At 36.5% G+C, this 10,000-nt stretch overlaps 1 protein-coding gene across 2 annotated transcripts in view; it reads left to right on the forward strand.

The window, feature by feature from the left end:
- The window catches only part of LOC106868210 (uncharacterized), a 21,475-nt gene that overhangs the window by 10,410 nt on the left and 1,065 nt on the right, over positions 1–10,000 (forward strand). Inside the window, exons 5-9 of one of the 2 annotated variants that reach the window (XM_089364100.1) lie at positions 642–742; positions 1,906–1,933; positions 4,999–5,033; positions 7,969–8,022; positions 9,788–9,832. In XM_089364100.1, the coding sequence (XP_089220226.1) occupies positions 642–742; positions 1,906–1,933; positions 4,999–5,033; positions 7,969–8,022; positions 9,788–9,832 (263 nt within the window). The remainder of the gene's footprint in view (positions 1–641; positions 743–1,905; positions 1,934–4,998; positions 5,034–7,968; positions 8,023–9,787; positions 9,833–10,000) is intronic. The other variant, XM_089364101.1, reaches the window with a different exon arrangement.

Genomic DNA, 10,000 nt, shown 5'->3' on the forward strand with positions numbered 1-10,000 from the left:
CATGCCCAGGGAAAGCTAACTGATATCGATAGTAAATACGGATATTTTTATCCCTTAGGCGGCGAGCTGGCAGAATCGTTAGCACGCCGGGCGAAATGCTTAGCGGTATTTCGTCTGCCGTTACGTTCTGAGTTCAAATTCCGCCGAGGTCGACTTTGCCTTTCATCCTTTCGGGGTCGATAAATTAAGTACCAGTTACGCACTGGGGTCGATGTAATCGACTTAATCCGTTCGTCTGTTCTTGTTTGTTCTCTCTATGTTTAGCCCCTTGTGAGCAATAACGAAATAGGTATTTCATGTCATTACGTTCTGAGTTCAAATTCCGCCAAGGTCGACTTTGCCTTTCATCCTTTCGTGTGTGTGGGTGGGGGCGACGAATTAAGTACCAGTTGCGTATACTGGGGTCGTTCTAATCGACTGGCTCTCTCCCCCCAAAATTTCGGGTCTTGTGCCTAAAGTAGAAAAGAATATTTTCACGGGACATAACTCTTGTTGTTCGTTGAGCATTAAGTTTTTACTGACGATATCATATTGAATAATCATCAGTATCACAATAATGTACGTATCTCAATCATCGTTGTCATCGCCATCTTTATATTTGACGGATCGCTTTTTTTCTTTTTCCGTTTCTTCATTCTCAGCTTTTACCGAATCTAAGAATATTTTCAAAGATCTACATGGAATTTACCAAGAGACCCTTTCGAATCTACTGAGAGATACACTGAATGTTTCAACGACTGAAGTAATTATTATTATTATTATTATTATTATTATTATTATTATTATTATTATTATTATAACTACTACTACCATTATTATTATTATTATTATTATTATTAATATTATTATTATTATAACTACTACTACCATTATTATTATTATGATTATTATTATTATTATTATTATTAGTTTTTCTCCCTCTTTGAATTTTGTTTCCATTTTTTGCCGAGTGTTTTCCCGATACACAGGGCAAAGAAACTCACTGTATACATTGGTAGGCCATTGAAATAAAACACAGTAGATTTTCATTTACAAAGTTATGTAATAGAAAGAAAAAGATTAAAAAAAGGAAAGAAAAAGAAAAAAAGGAGAAAGAAGATAGAAAAAGAAAGCTAAAGAAGAGATTAGGAAAAAAAAAGAAAAAAATCCACAGCGGTAAAGATCTTGTCAATACGTGTGACGTACAACTTTAGACCAGAGGTTCTCAAGCATAATGCCCACAGCGCCGACCCCTATTTTTATGTATAAATAAATATTTCATATTTTACTAATTTATATATATTATGAATCATTTGTCATTTAATATAATATCATATAATTTGTATACAAAGCTATAATAATATTATAATAAATTCATAGAGTCCCCCTATGCACTGCCTTCCTTCCAACGCCTCCTTTTTCTCTACCGCTGCCCCCTTAGGCACCAGCGCCTACCTGGACCGTCTCAACGTCCAACCGAGGGTGGTAGCGCCCACTTTGAGAACCTATGATTTAGATAACCTATCGCACTTCTTGAATGGATGGTAAACCAGGGATCATCCTCAAATGCTTTCTGTTGTTTTTTTTATCATTCCAAGTGTTCCTATAATCGCTAATATAACAATTACTTTGAGAAACCATGTTTTTCGATTTCATTGAGGAAATTTTTATATTTTCTGACCTTGTCAAATCCTTTTGCAGAGATGTTATGATAACAAGGCATGTTGATCAATAAACAGACTTCATAATTTTGGTCTTTGACACCATACATACATACATGCATACATACATACGTACGTACATACATACATGTATGCATACATACGTACATATATACGTGCGTATGTGTGTGTATGTGTGTGTATGTGGTGTTTGTGGGGGTGGATGGATGGATGGATATAAGCTTTGTCTTTTCTCTATTTTCAGGACGAGCGACCTCCTTTACCAGAGAGAAGTGAGTACATTAATGCCATATTTTTGTTAATAACAACACAATGTTCCCTTCTTTCATCTCGCCTCCTCATCGTTTCAATATTAACACACTGTGTCCCCTCCTGGGCTCTGGAGTTCAGCTGGTACAAATGAGTAATCCTACGACGGACCAGGGAAGAATATATACCCGAAGAAAACCGGAAAACCGGCCCTATTCTCCCTATGGAATAATGTGGACTAACCCAACATATATGTTGTTTCCGGTTCCGATTAAATCCTTACTTATCAGAATAAAAACATATACAAAATTATTTAAATAAACTAGCTAATTAAGATAATCTCTACAAGAGAGGAAAGCAGTAGCGATACTCAAAAATAATGATTGTCACCGTCTAAACAGGAGTGTTCTGGAAGAACAGACGATACTGCTATTTTAACCCCAGGAGGACGCCTCCTCCAGCTGGTTATTCAGTACGCTTCGTACTCGGTATATATTGCATGCAGAGAGAGAGAGAGAGAGAGAGAGAGAGAGAGAGAGAGAGAGAGAGAGAGAGAGAGAGAGAGAGAGAGAGAACTCATTCCTATTCTAGCTATCGAGACAACCAGACCGTTCGGCTTCGCCCTTATTATGGTCATCTTTGGTAATGGATTCTCGTCTGCAAGACAGAGTAGTAGTTTACCCCAGCTTGCAATATATTAGAAATTAACTGATATACAGTCATTGATTTTGTAGTAAAAAAAAATAGCTCGTTAAGAAAATCTCTATAAGAGACGAAAGCAGCACCTATACGGAGAAGTAATGATCATCGCCATATGTAACTCGGGGTTGCACCAAAACACCAAAATATCTGACATTAGGGATGTTTATGTTTTCCTGCTCTGAAAAACCAAGCAGACGATGCTTGCAACAAGAACCTTTAAAATGGAATTCAACGAAACTTAGTTGGAAACTTCGCTGTTATTGATTTTATATTTAAAACATACATAGAAATTATCCGGTGTTTGTAAGATAAACAATAAATAAGAAACTATAATTTTAAAATAAATGTTTATAATTTAAGAAAAAAAGTTCTAGTGAAGAAGACAATAATATTATGAATCCTTTTATTCTGGTCTTCAATACATTTTTGAGCATTTTTTTTTTTTTATGTCTTTTCCCCGCTCCTCGCCAAAATTGTTTTCATACATTTGATTACGGAAATTACAATGCATGGGAAATAACAAAGAATTCCCAACAGCAGAGTTATTTGCTCTTACAACGAGCGTTCCTGAAATGATTAGGTTAATACTGATGGCCTACCATGGATGATGTTTGGTCGAGATACACAGTTATGATAAATATTAGCCAGGAGGGTCGCATCTGAAAATTTTAAACTCTCCTCCTGCTCGAGGTACATCTACAAAAGTTTTTGCTTTTATATATTTCCTTGTATATATTCTCTAAAGTGTTCTCATGGTTCATATGAGCTTACTATATACAGTTTAATTCTATATGAAGGCGCATGACCTAGTGGTTAGAGTGTTGTGCTTACAATCGCGATATCGTGAGTTCGATTCCTGGACTGGCGCATTGTGCTCTTGAGCAAAACACTTCATTATATGTTGCTCTAGGATCACTTTCGGATCTGACATGAAGCATCTGCACAGATAATGACGATTTGAGGGAAGACATGAGGTAGTGTGCAGCACGATTATTTGATCACCGTAAGCAAATAATTTGTGCAGATTAATGAGCAGGAAATTGCAAAATCGTCTTTCTCGGATCCCAGAGACTACCCTACAAAACAGAGATTCTTCGTATGTAATTATCTAAAATTAACTCATGCAGGTATATACTGCTACCTCTTACCTTGAGAAATTAGTAGAGTCGGTGTGGCATCGGAGAAAATGTTTCCCCATATTTTTATTTTGGCTCCTTGCCTTCACAAATTCTGCCGAGATCACCTTCACTTTTTTAATGCTGGTGAAATAAAGTACAAAGTACCAATCTGAGACCTTAGCCGAGCGGATTTGTACTCTATTGCAAGCATTCAAGTCAGGTTCCCAGTTTGAAGAGTCCATCTTTCCTCCTCTTTTCTCCCACCATCTTTCCCACCTCTTTTCTCCCACCTTTTCTTCCACCGCTTTTTCTCCCACCAGTCTTGAAGCTCCTGTAAAAAGCCTTGAACACTGTCTTTTCTCGTGAGAACAATTTTTTTTTAAATGTTCCATCTCTATGCTTTATGAGTTCAAATCCCACTACAACCTGTTTATGACGTTGCTTGTTTCATGTCGCTGCCTGACCCTTGGATGTCAATAGGATAAGAATCTGCTCTGTTACAATCATTTAGACTAGGTCACCGTTTTGAGGATACTTTCTGCCCTCTTTGCCATCAGTCACGAAGACCTTTTAAAAAGTCATAGTTTGTGCCTTCTCGGAGGCTCTTTACAAGGCTATAGATGGTGCTTCTCACTTCTGACTGATCGTTAAAAAGAAACATTACCTCTACTTAGTTTCTGAGCATCTGAATGCTTTTAGTCAGATCCTGTTTATTTAATAACCTCAAGTCAATCAATTATAAATATATCTACCCATCCATTTCTTCCTTTATACGTAGGATAGTCGTGAGGGTAAAATTCTCAGGCACCTCCTCCATAAAGCCCTGTCAGAAATAACCCGCGTTAGACTTTCCTGTTGGATTCCCAAGCGTGACCAACTGAAACTATGAGTATTATCTAACTATCTTACTCGTGGTCTACTCTTAGGTTTCGAGCCGATTCGCTCGGTTTGAAAATTCCGTCTTGCGATTCTTTCCGGCGACATTCTTACCACATATCTGTAGTAGCAGTACATTGACTTTTCAACTTGGAAAAGTAGCGGTCGGCCTGGAAAGACTCATTGATCTCCGAGCTATCCACCTTATCGAGTGCCTCTATTCCATAGACCTCTCGGAGCAACTCCATTTTGGTCTCTTGTATTCGCGATCACTACACTACATTGATGAACATAGGTGAAGGTAGGCATGAAAACCGAATTACGAGCACAATTACCTGAATTACCTCAGTCCTTTTTCGTCCTCATCCATAAATTCTTGTCTTTTTTTTTAGAACATCGAATTCAGTTACGACCAACAGCTAACCAAGTAAGTATTTTTTAATCTTATTCAATCTTACACATTCATTTATGCATTATGTCAACTGTTACAACAGCACTACATATTTTATTATTTATCTGTTTCTTTCACAGGTACCCCACCTTATATACTGTTATATATTCTTTAAAACAGTTGTGTCACAAATGTTCCACCATGTTTCACAAGGTGTTACACATTCTCTTGTTTGTTTTCTTGTTTGTTTTCTTGTTGTTGTTTTTTAATCCCCATCGTGCGACCCAAGTCTTGCCAGCCATTTTCATTCCGTCTTTATTTTTCATTCCTCAAAAATATTATATACATTCGAATACATTATTCAATGCATCGCAAGCGTGGCTGTGTGGTAAGAAGCTTACCTCTCAACCACATGGTTCCATGTTCAGTCCCACTATATGGAACCTTGGGCAAGTGTCTTCTACCATAGCTTTGGGTCGACCAAAGCTTTGTGAGTGGATTCGGTAGACGGAAACTAAAAGAAGCCTGTGTTATACATATATAAAAATGTGTGTGTGTCTGTGTTTGTCCCACACAGCATCAATTAACAACCGATGTTAGTGTGTTTATGGTTTTGTAAACTAGCGGTTCGGCGAAAGAAACCGATAGACTTAGTAATATGCTTTAAAAATATAAATCCTGGGGACGATTTGTTCTACTAATATCCATTATGATGGTGCCCCAGTATGGCCACAGTCAGGTGACTTAATAAAAGAAAAAAAACAAGATAAAAGACATATTCCAGTATACAAGGAGAATAAAAACGCCTAATGTATAGTCATTTTGCTTGATGTATACTCAGTGAATATACAAGGAGGCCCAGAATTAACAATCTATCTCAGTGAAATCGGACAATTGTTCTAAAAACTCAACTTTTATTTATATCAATCACGTATTGATCAAACAAATGAAATACAGTTCTATATTTAAGAGACGAGAAATTATGTACATTATTTACGTTATTTACATTTGACGGATATTTGTCCTCATCTTGTTTGTTGTTATCACAATGTTTCGGCTGATATACCCTCCAGCCTTCATCGGGTGTCTTGGGGAAATGAATAATAAATATAATAATAATAATAATAATAATAATAATAATAATAATAATAATAATAGTAATAATAATACCTGAAAAGAGGAAAATTAGTTAAAAGTAGCAATATAACACTAGATAAAGCCAATGAAATAAGAGAACTAGACGAAAGCCAACCATATAAGTATTTAGGAGTCAATGAACTAGATAGGATACAACATACACAAATGAAAGAAAAAATAAAGAAAGAGTACTATAGACGAGTTAGATCAATACTAAAAACAGAGCTCAATGCTAAAAACAAGATAATGGGTATCAACACTTTAGCTGTCCCAGTTATAAGCTACAGCTACAACATCCTTAACTGGACACTAAACGAACTATGTAAAATAGACAGGAAAACAAGAAAAATAATGACAGGATATAGGATGCACCACCCAAAATCTGACATAGAAAGGCTATATATACAACGCACAGAAGGTGGCAGGGGTCTTATACAGCTAGAAAACTATTATAAAATAACCACCATAGGACTGCAAAAATACCTACTCCAGAAGCAAGGGAAACTAATACAAATAGCCACAAAACACGAGCAAAACAAAAAACTGTTTTCAGTATTTAAGGAAGCTGACAAATACAAACAAGAAATCAATCTACCTAACAAATACGAAGAAGAAGAAGAAGAAGAAGAAGAAGAAGAAGAAGAAGAAGAAGAAGAAGAAGAAGAAGAAGAAGAAGAAGAAGAAGAAGAAGAAGAAGAAGAAGAAGAAACAACAAAAGCTATAAAACAAATGAAATCCAAACTAAAACTAAAACGATGGCAAGAAAAGCCCCTACATGGTAAATACTGGGCTGAACTAAATGCGAAAGAAATAGACAGAGAAAAATCCCAGCAATGGCTGAGAAGCTCAGGACTCAAAGCAGAGACTGAAGGATTTTTAATTGCTGCACAAGACCAAAGCCTCCCCACCAGAAATTACCAAAAACACATAATGAAAAGAAATATAACAAGTAACTGTAGAATATGTGGAGATCGACAAGAAACAATAAATCATATTATCTCTGGCTGCCCAGTCCTGGCTAAGAAGGAATATATTCACAGACACGACAGAGCTGGGACCTATATACACTGGAAGCTATGTCAACATTATGGAATAACAACAGAAAAAAGATGGTATAAACACACGCCAGAAAAGGTCACAGAAAACGAGAAATCAACCATACTCTGGGATATGCCAATACACACAGATAGAGAAATTAAGGCAAATAGACCAGATATAGTTGTCAAAGATCATGAAGAAAAAAAATGCTTTCTAATTGATGTATCAATACCAGCAGATGACAACGTTTCTCTAAAAGAAATGGAAAAACTTTCAAAATACAAAGACCTGGAAATAGAGATAACTCGAATGTGGAATCTAAAAACAGAAACAATTCCTATCATAGTAGGTGCCTTAGGTATAATAAAAAAATATTCAGACAAATACATAACAAAAATAGCAGGACTTACAAATATATATAACATACAGAAAATTGCACTACTGGGTACTGCACACATTCTACGCAAAACACTTTCAATACAGTAAACATAAGAGCACCACAGCAAACCACAGCACATACCCAAGGCGCACAGAGCTTCGCTCGGTAGTGAAGTGAAAGCACGTTATAAAAATAAAACTACTGAATAGTAATAATAATAATAATAATAATAATAATAATAATAATAATAATAATAATAATAATAATAACACCGAAAAATACCTTAGAAATGAGAACCCAGGTTCGAAATTTCCCCAAGACACCTGATGAAGACAATTAGTGAAATCGTTAATTAAAGAACATTTTCCTTTTCATCATAAAGAACACAGAAAAAATTTTCAAATCATTCGGTTTCAGATATCCTATTCAAGAAGGCGAGCTGAAATAGGACAATATGTTGATTATCGAGGAGTAAGTACAGAATCCTCGGATATTTCGATTCGTATTTTGTTCAACCACCACATCCTCCACTTCCTCCCCTTCTTCTTCTTCTTCTTCTTCTTCTTCTTCTTCTTCTTCTTCTTCTTCTTCTTCTTCTTCTTTTTCTCCTGCCTCCTCCTCCTCCTCCTCTTCTTTCCTTTCTCCCTCCTCTTCCTCATCTTCCCCTTCCTACACTTCCCCCTCTCCACCTTCCTACTACATTTCCTCCTCTCTTTCTCCTACTCGTCCTCCTGTAGGTGGGTTGGATAGTTGGATGGATGAGTGTGTATGCATGTCCACGACAGCTTTTTTACAATTCGGTTGCAATCATTTTCTCTACCTCCAGCCCCAGGATAGAGAAACAGTTTAGCTGAACTTCAAGAACGGATTCAGTTAGCAATTCAGGAGATAACTACCTGAAATGCTACAAAACGTGTTACGGAACGCAAAGGGTAGATTTTAAATTTGCAGGGATAAAGACGCATTATATATTGAAAATTTTCGATGAAGTTTTGACGTAAGGTTTATAAATCTATTTACTTTAGTATCACAATGGGTTGAATATAGGGAACTTATTTTAGAGTGGATTGTAGATATTTGAAATCTACTTCTAGCATAGGCGCTTGTCATTTCCAGTAGTCCTTAACTATAATTACGGAGATGTACTTGCATAGCACGTGACCTGATCTGAGATCGTGTGTTGGAACGAAAACAATTGCAGCGTGGAAGGTGCTTATAAGCCATTTAAAATAACACACAAAAACCGTTAGACTCACTTCAACATTTAAATTTCATTTGTCAAAATATTTTCATCGCTTTGAGACCGCGACCTGTTCACTGACAAAATTCTGTGCTGCATCTCTGTGCTGTAATGCAGCACAGAATTTTGTCAGTGAACAGGTCGCGGTCTCAAAGCGACGAAAATATTTTGACAAATTAAATTTAAATGTTGAAGTGAATCTAACGGTTTTTGTGTGTTATTTTAAATGGCTTATAAACACCTTCCACGCTGCAATTGTTAACTATAATTGTATTTTTATAATTATATACGTAAAAAAATCAATGTTACCTATACGGCCATTTTGATGTGCTAGACCACTAATATAATCATTTTAATGATTATACCCTAATCTTATAAGTGGCTCTCCGTCGGTTACGACGACAAGAGTTCCAGTTGATCCGATCAACGGAACAGCGTGCTCGTGTACCCTTAATGTAGTTCTCGGGGAGATTCAGCGTGACACAGTGTGACAAGGTTGGCCCTTTGAAATACAGGTACAACAGAACCAGGAAGAAAGACTGAGAGAAAGTTGCGGTGAAAGAGTACAGCAGGGTTCGCTACCACCCTCTGCCGGAGCTCGTGGAGCCTCGGTGCTTTTTGCTCAATAAACACTGGGAATCGAAACCGCGATCCTACGACCGCGAGTCCGCTGCCCTAACCACTGGGCCATTGCACCTCCACTTCTTATCAATTCATAAGAAAAAAATACGTATAAAAATGTATCAGTTGTTTTAAAATTTGCCTGATTTCATTGAAATACATAATTCCGATTTCATTAAAATAGATAATTCTTGGACACCCAGTGTCCCGGAATTAAGAGTATGGGTCGAACAAATAAAATGTTTCTGCGATAAAGCTGACGCCCGATCCGTTTGCTTTTTCAATAATAATTCAAGAAATTGTTAATTAAAAGACATTTTCTTTTACATCATAAAAAACAATTTTCAAATAACTTTGGTTTGTTGTTTGTTTCAGGTTCCACAAATAAGAATCAGAAATCAACGAAGTAATCACCAAAAAGTAAGCACAGCATTCTTGGATATTGTTTCGTGTTTTCTTCAGCCGCCTCCTCCACTCCTATTTTCTCCTCTTCTCCCTCCTCTTCATTTTATATTATATATATATATATGTATGTATACATGTATGTATGTATGCATGTATGTATGTATGCATGTATGTATGTATGTA

The sequence above is a fragment of the Octopus bimaculoides genome, chromosome 16, assembly GCF_046866305.1.
Source record: "Octopus bimaculoides isolate indiv1 chromosome 16, ASM4686630v1, whole genome shotgun sequence".
Taxonomy (NCBI): Eukaryota; Metazoa; Mollusca; class Cephalopoda; order Octopoda; family Octopodidae; genus Octopus; species Octopus bimaculoides.